This window comes from Rhinolophus sinicus, chromosome 16 (genome assembly GCF_057876585.1).
Source record: "Rhinolophus sinicus isolate RSI-liver-muscle chromosome 16, RSI-T2T, whole genome shotgun sequence".
Classification (NCBI taxonomy): domain Eukaryota; kingdom Metazoa; phylum Chordata; class Mammalia; order Chiroptera; family Rhinolophidae; genus Rhinolophus; species Rhinolophus sinicus.
Window position 1 is genome coordinate 62,782,219 of NC_142516.1, and position 19,726 is coordinate 62,801,944.

The window sequence follows — 19,726 nt, forward strand, 5'->3', positions numbered from 1 at the left end:
TAAATCCTGGAAATTTTCAAGTTTTAGTCAAAGTTTAATTGAATTCAGAGTCTGGGGGTTGATAGCCTGATGAGCCATGATCTATGTCCTCAAGGAATTAATTGTCTATAATAATTTGATGTAATACTGTCTTAAATGTATTTTTTTTATGTATAGATGGTTTATTGCGGAATTGTACACCTGAAACCTATGTAGTTTTGCTAACAATTGTCACCCCAATAAACTTTAATTAAAAAAAAAGAAAAGAGAAAAAAGAAATAAGAACCAATCATTAAAAAATATATGCATAAATATATTTTCATAGAAAACCAATGAAAGGAAGACTGAGAATGGTGAAAACCAGTATAAGTCTGGGTTTTCCTTGTTAATATTTTCTGTCAGCATAAATTGGCCATTAGACATGGATCCATGTTACATCGTCGTGCGGGAGACCCTGCTCGCTGCGCCATTTGTCCTGTGAGGTGGCCTGCAGGGTCTCTGGTCCTGCTCCCCACATAAGAACGCAGGATATGGTGAGGCCAAAAAGAACACCCACAGAGCCATAGATAGGGGAGTCATACCACTATGTTCTCTCTGGCGGCAGAGCGAAACACACACAGTAGTAGCCACACGATCTGCAGTCTGCCATTCACTTCTCTGCCTGCCAACCAACCAACCAATCAACGCAGCCCCCGCAGTTATATCAGTAGCCAATTGGCTAACCAGTTACAGCTGATGGCCAACCAATCACAGCTGACGGCCATTCACCACCTGAGCCAGCACCTCCACACACGAGGCCAAGAGCCTGGAAACTGCTCTCTGGGACTCTGTCCCCACATACACGTTAAATATTAGTGCTCCCCATGGTTCTTACCTCAAGCTCTCATATCTTCTCATTCTTCTTTCTTTTCCTCGGCAAATTTATTCATTCTACTGTGTTTCCCCAAAAATAAGACCTAGCTGGACAATCAGCTCGAATGTGTCTTTTGGAGCAAAAATTAATATAAGACCAGGTTTTATTTCACTATAATACAAGACCGGGTCTTTAATATAATATAATATAATATAATATAATATAATATAATATAATATAATATAATATAATACCAGGTCTTATATTGATATTTGCTCCAAAAGACATATTAGAACTGATTGTCTGGCTAGGTCTTATTTTCGGGGAAACATGGTAAGTATCATCCACTTCCCATATGATGTCAGCACTTACTATTATCTTCATACCAGTCTCTTTCCTGTGCATGAAACTCACCTTTTTCTTCCCAAGACACCTGAGACTCCACTTTGCTGGAACCAAACTCCTCATCTAACCCATACGTTTGCTCCTCCTCCGATATTTCCTATTTTGTTGAATGTACTACTATCCACTCTGCTCTTTACTTAAATCCAAGCAGAAAATAGAAACATACCCTGAGAATTATACTCTGCATTAAAGTGGCCACCAACTCTTATGATCCTTTCTTTCCCAGTCAACCCTTAGGGTCTTCATAAGTTCTCATCTGAATAATTGAACTGGTCTGAAAACTGATCACCTCATGTCCAGGTTTACCACCAGAATACTCTTCCAAACTTCCAAGTCCAAGCAAAACTCTGGCTTAGTCTTTCAGTGACCATGATTCATAATCTGTCCCCTGCCCACTATACAAATCCAGTTCCCATCACTTGTTCTCATGTACTCCACTCTCTTGCCATTTTAGACTACTTAACAGTCACCAAACAAAACAAGATGTCTCAAACCTCCATGCCTTTGCCCAGGCTGTTCCCTCCTCCTGGAACAAGATTCTTCTCTTCCTCACTCCTATTTTCCTTTTCTAGTGGGTAAATCCCACTCTTTCTTGAACCCCATTTTAAAGCTTCCATAATCCTTCCTGGGAGAGATAGTCACCCTTGCCGTGTATTCCTATAGCATTCTGTGCTCACCTAGATTCTTTCATTGTTTTAATTAAGATACTTTAACAACAGTTATAAGTAGTCTCTAAAATGAATAATGGTTCAAACACAGTGGACTATTACTTCTTGATCACTTAACAGTATTAGGTAAGTGAAAAGGTCATAGGGTAGCCTTCCTGTATGCAGTCATTCAGGGAGCCTGGCTAATGGAGCCTCTGCCACCTTTAACTTGCCTCTGTTCCAGACAAACCTGGGGGCAAAAGAGTGTGGGGGAGGGCATGTGGGAGGTTTGTATGGACTAGGACTGGTAGTAGCACCCATTACTTCCACCAGCTAATACTCAGTCTTGAACATCTTAACTGAAAAGGAGGCTTGGAAGTGTATTCTAGTTGTGCACCAAAATGATGAGAAGATGGTGGCTTTTGGTAAGCATCTAGAATATCTCCTATAGTGAAGTTCCTGGCAATTTATAGAAATTGAGTAAATGTGTGTACATAGGAGTGAATAAAAGAATGGATGAGTAAAAGTACTACTTTGGATTTAAATAATAATTTTTAAAAACAGTTTGAAAAAGAAGTAAAAAATATATATATTTAAGTATCTTGATATCTCATTCATTGTAACTGTGTTTCTAAAACACACAAAATATTATTATCCATGACTGATAGATACAGATATTCCAAACTAACTTAATATTGACCAAAGTAATTTCGGTATTTTAAATTGCCCAATTAGTAATACTGTTCATGGTGAAGTTAAATTAGAAACAGACATGCATAAGCTGTCTATAGGGGCAAAATGGTTATAATTACATTCATTTAACTTTCATATTCTTATCTGTTCTCAGGATTAAATTGAATTTTAGTTTAATTAAGACCTTCTGCTTTGATATCACATAAAAGTATTTGATAAGTTGAGCATTTTTGTGAGAATTGTAGGACTTATAAAATGTCATCTTTCTTGGGATACACTAATAGGCAGAAACCCGTTTTTAACCAAATACACAGTTGTGATTCAGAATTAAGGTGTAAACCAAATGGACAAAGTGTTTGCTGATTATCTTTCATTGTTGGGAGCATTTAGTCCTCATATTTGACATCTCACTTTCTCTTCTGGAGGATATTTGAGTCATTATTTTTGTCTATCTCTTTAACCAGTTTAACAAAAGAAGTTTCCCACAGGCATAAAAAAGTTTTCGCAAAGCAAATACACTAAATTTATTAGTCTGCTCTTCAGACTTTAGTATTAATAACTCTGGCATTGAATGACTAAAGGTGGCCACCATTTTGAATAATAGAGTTAGAATTCAAAATAGCATAGGATTTTTAGAGAAATGATCAATAAAACGTGAGATTTAGTAGTGATCAGCATACATTAGTCCTCTTGAAAACAAATTTAAAACACATCAATTCTAAGTCACTTTATTTTTTTAAATTTTTCAGTTATAGTTGACATTCAATAGTATATTAGTTTCAGGTGTACAGCATAATGGTTAGACATTTATATAACTTATGAAGTGATCCCACTGGTAAGTCTAGCACTCACCTGACACCATACATAGTCATCACAATATTATTGACTATATTCCCTATGCTGTACTTTACATCCCCCTGACTATTTTGTAACTGCCAATTTTTACTTCTTAATCCCTTCACCTTTTTCACCCAGGCCCCCAAACCCCCCTCCCACCTAGCAACCATCAGTTTGTTCATTCTAGGTCACTTTAGACTCAGTTCTTGATCTCTTTCAAAGAGTTGCGCGAGCGCTGCTATTCCTTATCTAGAACTTGAAGAGCTGTGAGTGATTCTGAATACCAAATCCATGAGTGTGTAATGTATGCAGCAGGAAGTAGGGAATCCCTGAAAGTTTCTGAGCTGAGAAGTAAAATGGTCAAGGCAGGTTTTGAGGTGTATTTAACTATAGACTCAAAGAATGATTGACCTTGATGAGAAAGAACTAAGAGAAAATTTTAAATGTAATAGGAATAAATTAGATTAGTTAGAAGGAGGCATTTCCAAGAATTAGTTCTTGCAAATTCTTCCTCTGCTTGTTTAGTGCTGTTTAATTCTCAAGAAACTTAATGTAGAAGAAGAAATAAGATAACCTGTCATTGCACCCTATCTCTTGATGATTGTATCAGTTTTTCTATTACTGCCATAATTACCACAGATAATGGCTCAAAACAATACAAAAGTACTATCTCACAGTTTTTGTAGGTTAGAAGTCTAGTGAGGCACGGCTGGATTCTCTGCTCAGAGTATCATTAGGCTAAAATCAAGGTATTGGCCTAAGACAATTGGCCTAAGACAAGGCCTAAATTGAAAAGCTAAAACAATATGAAGACAATGTGAAGGTAATATAATACCCATTTGTAATGTCCAAATATAAATATGATCAAAGGACTCCATGTATGTTAAAAGCTTAGATTTTTTTACTTGTTCCTTGGGCAGAATGTGCTTTTGTTGCTAATAATGGCTATTATTTATTGAATGCTTACTATATGCAAGTCACTGCACTCTGGACTTTACGTATATTATCTCCTATTTTCTCAGCAATGTAGTAAGGCTGATATCATTCCTATTTTATGATGAGTAAACGGAGGCTCAGAGAGGTAGTAGGAGGCCTCGGTGAATTGGTTATTCCTTGAATTTATAGGAGTCACGTAAGAGTTTGTCCTTCACCAGAGGTTTGAGTAGCTCAGTAGCAAAATGATATAATGAAAAGAAAAGGGTTTTAGAGTCAGATCTGTGTTTGAGTGCTGATTTCAACACTTACTAACTTGGCACATTCCTGAAGCCCTTTGTGCCTCCGGTTCCTAATTTGTAAAGTGTGGCTAATAACAGACACCTCCTGGGGCTGGTGCAAGATAACATGTGTAAAGAACCTGGTATGTGATAAGCTCTGGATAGAAGTTCTCCAATACCTCCCTCCAGAGTAGCTAAAGTACATCTGGTTCTAAAGCATTTGAATAACTCAGGAAGTCAGTTCTGGGCTTAGGCCAGTACCTCCTGTCCTGGATAGCCTATCCTAGATATTGAACAGGGTATCAGAATCCATCCGATGCTCAGATCTATGGGACTCACATCCTGGGACTAGGGGTAGATCTCCGGAGGGCCCAAGACCCCTATGTGACACATACATATGCATAGCTCAGGGGAATGCTAGCCTATGAGCCTGATCACACTGGACCTGGCCACAAAGATAATTTATAATCACTGAATTTTGACATGTACACCCATCAATTAAGAGGCACCAACTTAGCAGGGACTTTCCTGGCATTCATCCAAGGAATCACATGCCAGAATGTTCTAGTAGCTCTCACATTAATATGTATTTGTGTGCATTGTTTTTGATTGCTCTAATCAGACTTGAACTGAATCCAAGAGATTTCTACAACTCCAAAACATTAATTCCTAGGCCCCCCCCCCTCCCTCCAGGCTCTGTCTGAAGGCTTAATTCAGCTATCTTATCTCTCTAGGTATGTGGAGACGAAAACCAAGGGGCTGTTTTCCTGCGGGAATTTCCACTGGTTCGAAGAGAGAGCATTTATGAAGATTTCCTGTCTGACCTCTTGAATAGTCACAAAACTGAAGACCCGGTACAGTGTCTCTTCTAATTATTCTTAGAAACACAGAAGTTCAATGGCTAATTCTGGCTTGTGGTGGTGGTTGGTTTTAGCAAATCTGAAGAGGTTGGTATGGCATTTTCTCCTACCCATGAGAAGGAAAGGGAAGCAAAGTGGTGGGGTAGTGGGCAGCCTGTGGGGCAACTTCCTGATTTTCCTGTGTCTGGCAAGCTTCAAATATTTCACTCAAGCATTAAAGTGTGTTTGGGGTAGCATGTGGAGGATTCACATTAAAATAACTGATGTTTTGCCAGCTAGTCTGAACATCAAATGGTAATAATTTAAATGAGTGAAGAAAAAAGGAGATTTATATGTAAAGCCCAAATTGTATTGTGGGTCAATGGAAATTCGACCATCTTCCAATTTTAGCTGCTTTGTGGATATTTTTACTTCAAAGTGTTAGTCATGTTTATTTGATGAAAGTTTGTTTCTCTGGTGGTGATTTGGGTGGGACGGGGAGTCTAGAAAATGAGCTCTCAAATGAAAACAAATAGTATCGTTGACTGTGGAGGTCAAAATGCAGGTCCCTCTCTCTTTGCCAATCAAACTGTGATTTGTAGTTTGTACTTTATTGTGAGAATTGGATGGGTAACTTGTGAAAGTTCTAAATGTGGATCTTCATGGTGATGACCTTGTGCTCAGAAGTACTGGCTTTGGAATTAGAGGATGCTATATGCACAAGACAGTGGATTTCTTGTCCAATCATAAAATGGTAAGATCACAGAAAAGAATACCTTAGAATGCCTTCAAAGCAAACGCGTAAGTGGCTTAATTTCTGTCTCCTCTACCCTGCCTCCTTATAGCTCTCTCTCAAGAGAGTTCTTTTTGCGTATTTGTCTCATAAACTTCTCTTCCAGACAGTAAATTAGCTTTCTCAGTAGCTTCTCACAGACCACCTCTTACTGTTTTTGTTATTTCCATCTTCTCTGTGACAGACAGTCACATCCTTCTCAGATCTTGTGCCCCAGTAAGGGCAGGAACAGTGGTGAAGTTTCCCAAGGGTACTACAATTAGTTTTCATTTGGTTCATATATATCAGGGATGCCAAAAAAATGTATACAAGTGGACACTTTGGTCAACGTTGCCCAAGCAGCAGTTCGCCATAATCAGAAGTGTCTGGACGCTGATGGTAACCACTTTGAGCACCTCTTGTAATTGCAGAAGTCAAACGTGACTTGTATCTATCTTTTGTTATGGGTATATATTGAGTATTACAATTTTAATACAATTTTCCTTTCTAAAAATGCGTAAATGTTTTCTTGGCACCTTCTGTGTATTTTTTCTCAATAAACTCTGAATATGCAGGGCCTGCCTACCTTTTCAATTTTGTGTTTGCTCAAGCCTTTTGTGTATGTGTGAACTATGGCACACACACTGCCACTTAGGTTTTATTTCTTCTTCCTGTGAACACTATCTTGTAGTTGTATTTTAATTTTATCCCGTTTGATGTCATGCAAACCTGAAATATATTAGCACATTTTAGGTTTGGTTTATTCAAAGTCTGGAAAGTGCTGTTATATGGATACTTCATGCAAACTTTATAAGCAAGACTAATTATTATATAATTTATGCCATAAAGGAAATTGAATAATATGAACTAATGATGAACATAATGGAATTGTTATAGTGGTGCCACTAAAAACAATTTTTGTCACTTGGCAAGCATTGAAGTGTGTCATGAACATTATTACATGATCTTACATTGATTTACGTCATAATAAGAATTGTGCATGCTGCCGAATTTCATAAATCCTACTGAGGTCACAAGTAATTGAGTGGGTGGACGCATTTAAAGTGAAAAAAGAATTACCGACCAACACAGTCAGAACTGGGGTTATACAAGACAATATGAGGGAAAAGAAAAGATCCAAGCTTCCTAAATACCAGAAGCTAATTCAGCCTCCAAGTAAGTTTGTGCAATTCTAACAATTTCTGTGGAAACTGTGTCTCTGAGCACTTCATTTGGCCCACTGGATATAAATTTTTAAAGTGTAACTTTATTTTCTAAAAAGATATTACAAAATGAATCACTATCATCTCTCCATTTGTGTAAGGGGAAGAGTTTAAACATGAGTAACTAGTTGTATTAATAGCCAGAAAAGTGTAAATTCCTTTTGTGCCCCTTATTTATGAGTTTCTGCTCTGTTGGGAAGAGGTTCTTCCGCAGAATGGGAGAATCATCAAGAAAATAACCTTCCTGGTATAGGTCACAAAAACCACTTGCCAAACGCTGGTGGGTGAGAGAGGAAAAATAGTTGAGCAACATAATCTGATTTATACAACTCTATGGGCTTTCAGGTAAGTGTCCCTAGTATCCCCAGCATGTATACACTGTTTCACCTTCCCTGCTGGATTAGTAGCTCTGCTGCTTGAGGTGGGCGTCCATGTTGATTCTCACCTTCCTAGCATCTAATCCCGCACTTGACTATGGTAAATGCTCTATTGTGTTGAGTGTTTGTTGATGAAGGAAACCCATCATGACTATTCTCTATTACTCTGTTGTTAGCATTTTACACTGAAAACACTGTGAGAATTCCATCACAGACTGAACAAAATGTGGAAATCCATCTAAATGCAAAGTAAAATGGTATGAATGACTTCAGGGTTTTTTTTTGTTTTTTTATGAGGTGATGAAAGAATATTTGGGATGATCTCCATGATGTCCTTTCAAGCCAGTATTTAGGTTTGTAATAAAGAATATGAATTCAGGGATGTTTGCCCACTGGAAATTAATAGTTATGGAAGTAACAAATTTATCCCCGATACGTGTAACATTTCGGACAAGGGAGTATTAAGTGTAGGAAACATCTTGTCAGACTTCTGGGTAAAATTATTGCTATCCTCTTTTTAGGTCTTTAATTTTTCTTCTTCATACCCTTTCTTTATTCTTTTATAGACATTTGAAAACCGAAACAGCCTAACTTATTTGTGAAAATCTTTCACCTCAAAGTTTAATTTCGGGGGTCTTTTAAGTGACACTTCTTCAACTCCTTCTCAACGAGGGTCTTTTGCATGAATTAACTTTTACATTGCATTAGAAAAACTTTCTAGTTAGCTTCCTCTCAGAGGGCTAATTCCATTCACCACACTGTGAACAGCAATCTAAGTGAACCGTTTGTCTAGAACCCACAGTAGGCAACCAAACTTCTAATTATTGCCTGAAACTCTGCATGTGTATGATTTGTGTTGTTTGCAGAAATAGGATGTTTGTCAAAGGCTGTTATTCATTCATGGAGTAGTGGAGAAACAGATCACATTGTTTTTGGTTGTCAGTTGGATACAAAATCAGGATAATAATTAACATGAAATTCATTAGGGACTGGGATTTTCTTCAGTATGTAATTAGTGCAAACCTCATTTGCCAGTAGCTTTATAGTTCACAAAGCCTTATTGAAGCCACTATTGTATCTTGGTAGAAAAGAGAAGTTATTTAAATATTTATTCCAATTGAGGGTAAAGTGGTCCTTTTAATGACTGGTAAAGTAGAGATTCCTTTGTGGACTAAAGGTTAGCTTTCAGACAGGGATCCTCAGAAATGCTTGTCTTTAATGACTATGTGTGAGAAGATAGTTTGTTTTCTAGGTCAATTCAGTAATTCTCTAAAGTTCAACTAAAACAAAAATTGCGATTTATTAAGAATGGTTCTGCATTCAATTTTTTTTCTCCCTTGGTTTGTTGGGGCGGGGGGACTGGTGGGGGCAAGTATTATTTCTCTGTACTGAAAAATTAGTTCAACCAATACACATACACTAATGTAAAATGGACTATAACTATTTCCATATGTTCCCAAGGTGTTCACTAACCTCCTCCCAAACCCTGCCAAGAGAAAGGAAACGGAATTTAACTGGTAACATCTGAAGATAATAACTTAATTTGCTTAATTATAGTTCTAAGTTGGCTACTATTTTGGAGTACTTTGTGGACATAAATACAAGGAAGTAGCAATGTGTCCAGAACTTTTATGTTACTGAAAAGTGACTCAACTTGTTGCTCTGTATTTAGGATCTTCACACCTGAATTCATTCAGCACACTCTTGACAGAATTACCTTTTCCCAAAAGTTTGATCTACTTGTTCCTCATAAGTGTTTGAGGAATAAAGAGAAGAAGAAACTAACATTTAATTGCAAATGTGCACGTGCTCAAAGCTGCTTATGGCTCCATAAAGCCTTATTGATTAGAGACCACCGTATTTTTTATTAACTGATTTTAAGCAAAGAAAATTGTGCAGTGGTATTGAAGGAGCCAGATGTTTTAAAAGTGGAAGTACATTCCAATTCAGTCTTTGATTTTAGTGGCTCGCTTACAGGATAACTTGAATTGGCTACCAAAACTCTTCCTTGGGAAAATAAACGCTGAGACAAGAAGACTAGGTTTGATTTTTAGTACATTTGCTACTTTGAATTATATGACATCACAAATAAAAAATCAGGAGACACTACAAAGTATATATAATATGTTACCCTTCAAGATTTTTAAATGTTTTTATTTGTCTGTGTTTATAAGACTTACCTAATATATTATAACTACACCAGTCATGAACTGTTTTAAAAAAGACTTTGTTTTGCATATAAATATTTTATATAACCTCACATTTTCTGATTATGTTTTGGTATTCTACACTAATACTCTACGTCATTTCTCCGTTTCTGTGGAAAGGACAAAGGAGCTAGGGGAAGGTCCAATATGCACCAAGCACTTACTAGGGATTTATACAGATTCCTCAGAACAACCTGAAGTAAACAATGATAGCTCCATTTTGCCATAGTAATAATCCATTGAAAATGTAATTTTTGAAAGCTACCACTCACAATTGTTACAAAACTATAAAAACATAGCTCTGAAAGAGGTACAAAACCTGAATGGAGTATCAATGAATAACTCAAAAATAAACAGTCTATTAATAACATATTATTTACTTGTATACAAAAGAAGCCAATGGAACCAATAACTGATTTTATCTAAGAAAGGCAAAACAGGGTTTAAATAAGAGAAAAAAAAAAAGAGGGAAGACAGGAAAACCACAGATTGTTTGCAATAGCACATTGTGTTTTCCATTTCTTGTTGTTTGAAATAGTAAATTGCTGATTAGCTGGTAGCTACAAAGTCAGTCTTGTTCCTTGAATGACTACCTGGGTCATCAGAATAAACAGTGTCAGTTGTCTGTGGATTCTTTAAGAGAACTTGGGTGTTTAGCTGGGTGTATACAAGACAGGCTTTCTCTATACTATGGTCAGTCAGGTTTCTATTTTAGTGCCCCCATTTCATTATGCCAGGACAACCTCACATCTCTTATCAAAATATCTCAGGGGGAAATTATAAACCTTGCCTGAAGAATTAAAAAACACTTAAGTAAAGAGACAGACCGATGTTCATGAATGGTAAGTCATAATATCATGATGATACCAATCTCCCCACAAATTAATCCATGTATCCAGTATAAGCAGAATAATTTTTAAAAAGAAAAGAGATGGAGCTTTGCTGTACCAGTAAAAATATACTATAAAGCTTTAAGAATTGAATAGTGTGATTTTAGAATATAGACAAATGCACCAATATAAATGAGTGAAGAACCTATAAAGAACTTGATCTATGACAAAGGTATGTTACAAATAATTGGGAAAGGATGTATTAATAAATGCTCACTATACATGGAAATAAATTCTAAATAGAGTGAAAGCCTTTGTGTGAAAAGCGTGATTTAAAACTTACAGATGAATGGGGCAGCCAGATGGCTCAGTTGGTTAGAGTGCAAGCTCTTAACAACAGGGTTGCCGGTTCAATTCCCACATGGGCCAGTGAACTGCACCCTTCACAACTAGATTGAAGACAACAAGCTTCAGCTGAGCTGCCAGAGGGGAGGCCGGATGGCTCAGTTGGTTAGAATGTGAGTTCTTAACAACAAGGTTGCTGGTTCAATTCCCGCATGGGATGGTGGGCTGCGCCCCCTGCAACTAAGATTGAAAACGGCAACTGGACTTGGAGCTGAGCTGCGCCCTCCACAACTAGGTTGAAGGGAAATGACTTGGAGCTGATGGGCCCTGGAGAAACACACTGTTCACCAATATTCCTCAATAAAAAAGAAAAACTTACAGATGAAAATGTGGAAGAAAGACTTCTGAGTTGGGAAGGTTTTCTTAAGGCATAAAGTGTCCAACTTGTAAAAGAAAATATTGATGCTTTAAATTATATCAAAATTTTAATATGTCATTAAACATTTAATGTCTAAAAATTCCATGGAAAAAGTAAAAAGAAAAGACACAGCTGGGAAACATTATTTGCAATACATATAACTGGCAAAAAAATATCTACACTATTTAAAGAGCTCCTAGACATTTTGTTTAAAAAGACAAACATCCCAGTGGGGGAAAAAAATGGGTCATCAGACATGGATGGCTAATACGCATTAAAGATGTTTAACCTTACTAGTCATCAGGGATTTACAAATTAAAAGAATAAGGGTATGATATTTGATGCCCATTCAATTGCAAAGTAATTAAAGGGACTAACAGAGGCAAGTGTCAGTGAGAAAGAAACGTGATGAGGTCACTCCTGTGTTGCTGTTGAGTATAAAATGGTATAACCATTTTATAGAATTGGACAATGTCTATAAAGCTGAATGTGTATATGCATGTTCCACCAATTTCACTTTAGGAATCTAACCTAGAGAAACACTTACACATATGTTCAATGAAATATTGAATGTTATAGGCTCGACTTGAAAGAAAATATTAAATATCCATCAGAAGGTAAATGGATGAATAACTTGTGGTTTACTCATATAATAAAAAATTATAGAAGCAATTAAAGCAAGTAACTAGATCTACATGCATTAGTATAGATAAATCTCAAAAATATAAATAAATATAAAGGATACCCTTTTTAATATGATGCCCTTTGTATCAGTTTTACTATCACAGAAATGTTTATAGATATTGTTTAGAGAAAATGATTGTGTATAAAAATGGATGGGAAAAATATACTCCAACTTGTATTGTTGGTTACCCTCTGGGCAGGGAGAGAAGAAGGAATTGGATTGGGCAAATGTGTATAGTACACTTGAACCGTATTGATACTATTTTATTTAAAAAGTATATAGTTAAATGTTAGTTATGTGTTTAAACAGCTAGTGGTTACAGAAAAGTTTATTATTTACTGAATTTTTTTATGATTGAAATATTTTTAAATACATGTGTAATAAAAATTTCAGGATAATGGCTGGCAAATAATCAGCACAAAATGAATGCTATTTTTTATTAGCAGTGGTTGAATTGCAAATTACTGAAAAGTGATAAAGCTCAATGCCTAAGATTTAATATATACACTATTCACATTGTAGCCTCGCAGTATAATTAAGGAGTCGTCAAATGTATGAGCACAGAACACATGATCATGGGGCCTCCTATCAGTTCATGAACTGCGACTCTAGTAAATAATGTCAGGATGATGAATCTCAGCGTTTAAGGAGAGGGACTACTTTTTTACACTTGACCTTTGGAATTAACTGAAAAAACCATTATCCTTTAAGAGAAAAAAAATTATCAAGTTCTAATTTCCTTACAGCTTATGCAGTTCCCCTCTGTCATTTTTGAGATGGCCACCATTTGCTAGGGTTGTGTCATTGACTCCACGCAACAGATAGATATCAAGATGAATTATCTAAAAGACACTGAAAGTAGTAAAATGTAGAGCATTGAAAATCCCAGCACTTACGCAAGCAGATTTTTAAGGTCAAACCACCTCTCAAAAAATATAATTCTGTTAAAAAATTTAACATTAGTTAGAAATATATAAATAACATATGTGAATTTTAGGACTCCTTTTGATCACATTTTTAGGTTTCACATTGTGAGGTCTTTCCCAGAGAGAACTTTGTCAGTAATGATGAAATTTCAATGCTAAAGAAATTCTTTCTAGGCATGAATACCAACTTTGTTCCTTTAAGTTGGCATTTAAATTCCTGAGATAGTCTCCACTTATAGTTATCCTAAAGTAAACAAACATACTTTGAAATGAATGTTAAATATCTTTAATAAAGTTAAAAATGTGCAGAGATGACTATTTGCTACTTAACTTTGAACTTTCTTAGTAAGTATAAACTTTACAGACGGTGATTTAAGATTTATGCAACTTTTTGTATGCATGTTCGATAAAAAGTCCAAAAAGTAAAAACAAACAAACAAAAAAATAATAACACCACAGAAATTCACTTGGGGCACCAAAGAACAACTTGTTGCTTCCTTGCACTAAGTGTCCGTAATATAAAGCATTAATTCATCTCATGGAAAGACCAATAACTTTCAAAGGAGTTCCTTCGTTGTTTATAAGGCAGAGCTGAAACTATTAGCCTCTGTGATGAGTTTAAATGCCTATGTTTAATAGGCCATTTATGGCTTAGTTGTGCATGAGGGCTGTCCATCAGCAGTTGAAAACAGCTAGAGGGAAATGGTTGCCAACCACTCTAGCAGCTGGACTAGGTCATTTGACACCAAATGTCTGCAGAGAGGTGCTGAATAGAATCTGAGAGGTCAGAGGACAGCCTAATGGAATCATGTGACCAAGAATCCAAATTCTGTCACCTGAATTTAAGAAAATGTAAGAAGATACTGTGAGTTGTAGGCATGGGCAGAATGTCCCTTTGAGGCATCGCATCCTTTTAGAGTTTATCTTTTTTTTTTTTTTTTTAATTGAAGTTTATTGGGGTGACAATTGTTGGTTTATCTTTTTTTAATCTTCTTATAGATAGATAGACATGAATTGGTTTTTTTCTAGAGTAGGTAGAAATTTAGACACTTAAACTGAGATTGGCTAATTGAAACAAAACATTAAAAGGACATTATTTACTAGCATAACATTATAGAATAGAGATAATCTCTAAATGTGATTATAAAATTCTGTATACCATGTTAACTTTTGTTAATGGTAACTGTTATGTAAGAAGAGGAAAGTCATGTTTTTGTTTAATTTAGAAACTAATAGCATTATCACCAATAGAAAGTTTTGAAAAGGAGCACATTTTAGTTTTCCTTTATGTTATTTTATTAAGTTTAATTTCAACTTGATGTTGACAAAGAGGAAAATGAATACTAGAAAAAAAAAGGATACATATCTGGATTACTTAAATATGCATATGTAACTTTTGCTAAGAGAAAATATCTTTATCTGCCATTAAATTGTTTTACCAAAACTGGAAGTGTGGGATTTGATGTAAAAAGTCTCATTTGTAGAGCCTGAAACCTGAGGAGGGGTTGTGTTGTCAGGTTGAGGCTTTATCTCTAACTGGCTGTGAGACTTCAGGCAAGTCATACAACTTTCTGAACCTTTGTTCCTGGTCTTTAAAATAAACCTTTTCTGGATGACCTTATAGCCCTAGAATATTGTTTCAAATTAGATTTTTAATGGAAACTTCAAATTTCTTACAGTTGCTACTTGATGAATTTTTTTTTTTTTTAATTTCTACTCAAATTATTTTGTTAAAACCAATTATGTATTTCTGCAGTCAGGTCTTCCTACCTCTAGTAGACTCGCCTTCCTTCCCGATTCTCTGAAAAACACCGTGGCTGCCCATCCATTCTACAAGTACCTGTACTGACATAATATTCCTAAAGCTCCACTTTGCCCTTCACCCAATGAGTATTTGTATGTCAAAGCCAGTTACGTGTTTCTGGATAGTCACATTCTTCAAACACAGTTTAATGTCAAAACCCTTTAGTCTGGCCCCTACTTAACACTAACCTTGTTTCTGACATCCATTTAGACATTCTTTGCTCCAGCTTGCTGAGCCCACACTTTGTTCCCATATGAAGTTATCAGCTCAGTGCTTTGCTCACAGGGCCTCTTTTGCCTGGCATGTTTTCTTTTTTTCTTCTCTAGACCTCCCATTGTTAACCCAGCTCTCATCTGCTCCAGGAAGCTGCCCTCATGCTAGCCCTCAGGCTGGTACTCAGGGTGGGCTTGTTTCTCTGAACTCCTACAGCAGTCACAGTCTTTGCTCATGGAACCAGCCAATGCCCTGCCTTCTCGTGCTGCCTACAGAGAACCCTGTACAGATGTGGATAACGCATTACTAGGCTCTTAATCTGCAGGGATGATCTGCCAAGAGCAGAATATTATTAGAACAAGTCTGGGAAAAGTAGGAAATCATGAGATCTTGGAGGGTGGGATATGGTGGAGGAACCAAGACGGGAGGGGAAAAGGCAAGTAAGCGTTAGAGGTTCAATGGGGTCTAAGGTAGTCAAAAAATGTGGACTAGGAATTAATTCTGGAATCCTCCTCCAAGAATGTTGTCCATTTGTTGTAGTATCCCTCCTACTTTACATCTTTATTTATCTTTTTATCTATATAGACCATCTGCCCTGGCAATTTTTATGCAAGGACTATGTTTTATGATACTTTGTTTTCCAGCACACAGAGCAGACTCTTAAGCAGAGTAATAATAATAACAACAATAACAATAACAACAGTAACAAGAATAGCAACCATCATTTATTGTCTACCTCTTCTGTACCAGCTGCAGCTAAGGTACTTTACATACATATCTCATTAATCCTAAGAGGGTGATATCTCCTTCTAAAAATGAATAAATAAAAATCGTAACTTTCCCAGGGTCACAAAACTAATCTTTTACTTAAATGATTAGAATGATACACATTTAAAGAATACTGATTCCTCTTAGCAATCATTTACTGAGCACCTACTATATTCAACACACTAATCTAGGTAGTGCCTGAGGATATAAAGATGAGTTAAACAACCCTTGCTCTTTAGAATATCAACATTTCAATTCTCACTGTTAAAATGTTTTTATTTTTAGGTGAGCTCACTGGGGTAATGACAGAGTATTTAAATTATAAGTATCATTTTAGGATACCTCATTCTTTTCCTAGGAAAGTCTTAAAAAATAGCACTTGATTTATTTTATTTATTTTTTTTAGAGGGTTGAACTTGATTATATATGAAGCAGGTTCAAAGGAACTGCTGAACACATTTCAGGGGGACCTTATTTTAGTTTGCAATTAGATTCCCACATGAGTTATTGCTTTGCACACTTCATTGACCTTTAATGGATTTGACTGTGGTAATATGTATGTTTTCATGGCTGCTTGTCTTCAGTTTGAAAGTACAATTTAGTAGATTGGTTTGAAAGTATGACCAGTTACCCACGCTGGTTAGTGTCCCAAGTTTCTGTGGGGACTGTTGATCTTTATATATTACATATGCCCCAAAGTATGAATGAGTGAGCGTGTGGAGAATATATGTAAGGAGACAAGTTAAATAAGTTGCTGAAAACTGTGGTATTCTGTGATGAACTCCAATTGGGTATAATTCTCAGGAAGAGCAGGAGGAATTGGTCTTAGCTTTTCCAGTACCCTACCTTGTTGGCAACTTAAAATGTATAACACTGATGGGAATATGGCTGAAACGTTTTCTCATTTAATATTAAGTCCACTGTATGTAATTGAAACCACCCCAAGTAATGACATAAACATAGACCATTGTTTCTCTCTTATATAAAAGGTGTTCTCCAGAGATAGAAATCCCAGGGCCAGTATGATCCAAGGTGCCAGGGACCCAGGCTCATTCTAATTTTTTTTTTAAATCATTCTAGCTTCTGACTCCCATTCACAAGGACATCTTGTGATCCAAAATGGCTACCAGAACTCCAGCCATCATAACCCATATTCTAGGCAGTGGAGGAAGGGACAGATAATAAGGTGGTAGTGGAGAAAAAGGCATTATTAACCTGCCCATAAGGACTTTCCCAGAAACTGCCACTCAGTATTTGTTTCAGTAGTTCATTGGCAAGACCTTTGTTACATAGCCATGCCTAAGTTCAGGGGTATCTGGGCCATGTGGTTTTTATCCTGGGAAGCTGCATACCTAGTGTAAAGGAGAAAGGAGAATAAATTTTGGAGTGAGCAGCTAACAGTCTCTCCCACCATCATAACAATAATTGAACTTAATCTCCAAAATTATATGCTGAATACCCAATTCATTTGCTAGTAGCTTCAAAATTTGGGAGGGGGAGGGTATGATGAAAATATTCCAGCATTAGATAGTGGTGATGGTTGCATGATATGCTTTGAACCACTGAAGTGTATACTATACATGGTTTATGAATTCTATTTCCATTAACAAAACAACTCTGCTTATGCTAAGCTAAATAAGTCAGACAGAAAAAGTCGAGAACCACATGATTTCACTCATATGTGGTATATAAAACGGAAAGCAACAAATAAACAAATACTCATAAACACAGACAATAGTTTAGTGGTTACCAGAGGATAAGGGGGGAGGGGGGTGTTAGATGAGGGTAAAGGGGGTCAAATATATGGTGATGGAAGGAGAACTGACTCTGGGTAGTGAACACACAATGCAATATATAGATGATGTATTATAGAATTGTACACTTGAAACCTATGTAATTTTATTCACCAATGTCACCCAAATACATTTAATAAAACAAAAGAAAAACAACTCTGTGGACTCTAAAGTTTCAATCTAAGAAGAGAAGACAAAGATGCAAATTTTTCACTTTTTTCCCATGAATATAAGGAGGGTAGCTCAAAAGAGAGAGTAAAGGTTATCACAAGATCTCAGTGTTTCACGTTTATATAGAGAACTGCCCCCACTCCGGTACCCCGGTGGTACCCTCTGCCTCATGTTGGAGTATAAGGGAAACGCACAATAACCAGTTGAACTGTGGAGGTTTTGGGGGTGATGGTGATGGCATGAGTAGTGTAGCAGCAAACATTTATCATCTACCAGACACTGGCTAAATTTGTTACATAGATGATAATCATAATTGCAAACACTTTAGATAATATCAAAATACTCTTATGAGAAAACTGAGGCACAGATTGGTTAATAACTTGTTGAGGTCACACCCTTTGTAAGTAGTGGAGCCTGGTTTTGAGTCCAACAGTCTGGCTCCACAGTCCGTGCTGCACTACACTTACAGGCTTTCTCTCGCTATCAAAGGTGATCTCTCTGATTTGGAAGAAAAAGTCATCTTCTTTTGTGGACTTTGTAAAGATATGTATATACACATATATGTATATATGTGTATATATATACACATACATATATATGTATATATAAATATATATATTTATACATATATAAATTTAATTTGATATTAGTTATTCGAGTGATTTTAAGAAGTAGCACTAGACATCTTCTGTCCCAGGAGCGCCTCATTCATTTCCATACTAAAATACTCTCCTGGACTAATTAGGAACACGATGTCCATCATCAAGCCAAACACACACACACACTTGAAGAAGGTGACCTGCTTTTACCAAGCTTGTTTTTAATTAGATATTTAAAGCACATATTTCCTTTGTCAAGCTTAATGTGATGCAATAAAACAAATTTCTTTCATTTTTTCCCCCCCAGATGATCCCATATGGTCCTGGTAAGTGTGTGGCTTGCTTTTGACAGGCATAGTATCTTTTTTTTTCAATTGGACTGAAGTTGTTTGCAGTGTTTTGACCATTTAGGGTATAGATGTTTATTACACTCTTATTGCTATAATTAAGCAATACATGTGAAGCTGAAGAATTTATTTTTCAAGGCAATTCAAAGCTTGGGCAGTCCTACCTTGGAACAGAAATATTTTCTTTCAGAATGTGTATACATGGAACTCTTTTGTATGTAATCAGTGTACATGATACCTGCAACACACATTAAAGCTTGGAGAAATTTACTCATTCATAGAATTTGCCTAAGTTTCTTCTTCAGACAAGTACTGCCTTCTAGCTATGAAAGTAGGATGACGCTGTGTAGGTACGGCATATCTGATTATGTACCATAATGTTACTTACTCTGTGACCATGTTAGGGCAAATATTGGGGCAAAAATTGTCCAAATCTCTTAATTGCAAAGCCAAAAATCACACACAGAGGGACATGTGATCTCAAAATATAATAAAAGGATGGTGTTAATGGGAATACATAAGACTCTACCTGGCTTCTTAAAGTTTAATGAATATCCACTATCTCCAAAGAAATAGAATTGCTACTGTACACTTTAAAAAGTATTTCTAAAAATTTGTACTTCAGAATTTACAGTTTTGCTTACTTAAATACAGATGTTGTGTGTGTAAATGCCAGTTACACACTCACATGTGCAAAGAGTGACTTTGGTTCCTTTTTGTAATCAAATTCAATTTCTGTTTTGCACCACCTCCTGTCCCATTTGTCCTGATGCAGGAAGTT

At 36.3% G+C, this 19,726-nt stretch overlaps 1 protein-coding gene across 2 annotated transcripts in view; it reads left to right on the top strand.

The window, feature by feature from the left end:
- The window catches only part of ADAMTSL1 (ADAMTS like 1), an 891,281-nt gene that overhangs the window by 227,978 nt on the left and 643,577 nt on the right, over window positions 1–19,726 (top strand). For both annotated transcript variants that reach the window (XM_074330337.2, XM_074330338.2), the window contains exon 2: window positions 5,363–5,482. In XM_074330337.2, coding sequence (XP_074186438.2) covers window positions 5,363–5,482 — 120 coding nt within the window. The remainder of the gene's footprint in view (window positions 1–5,362; window positions 5,483–19,726) is intronic.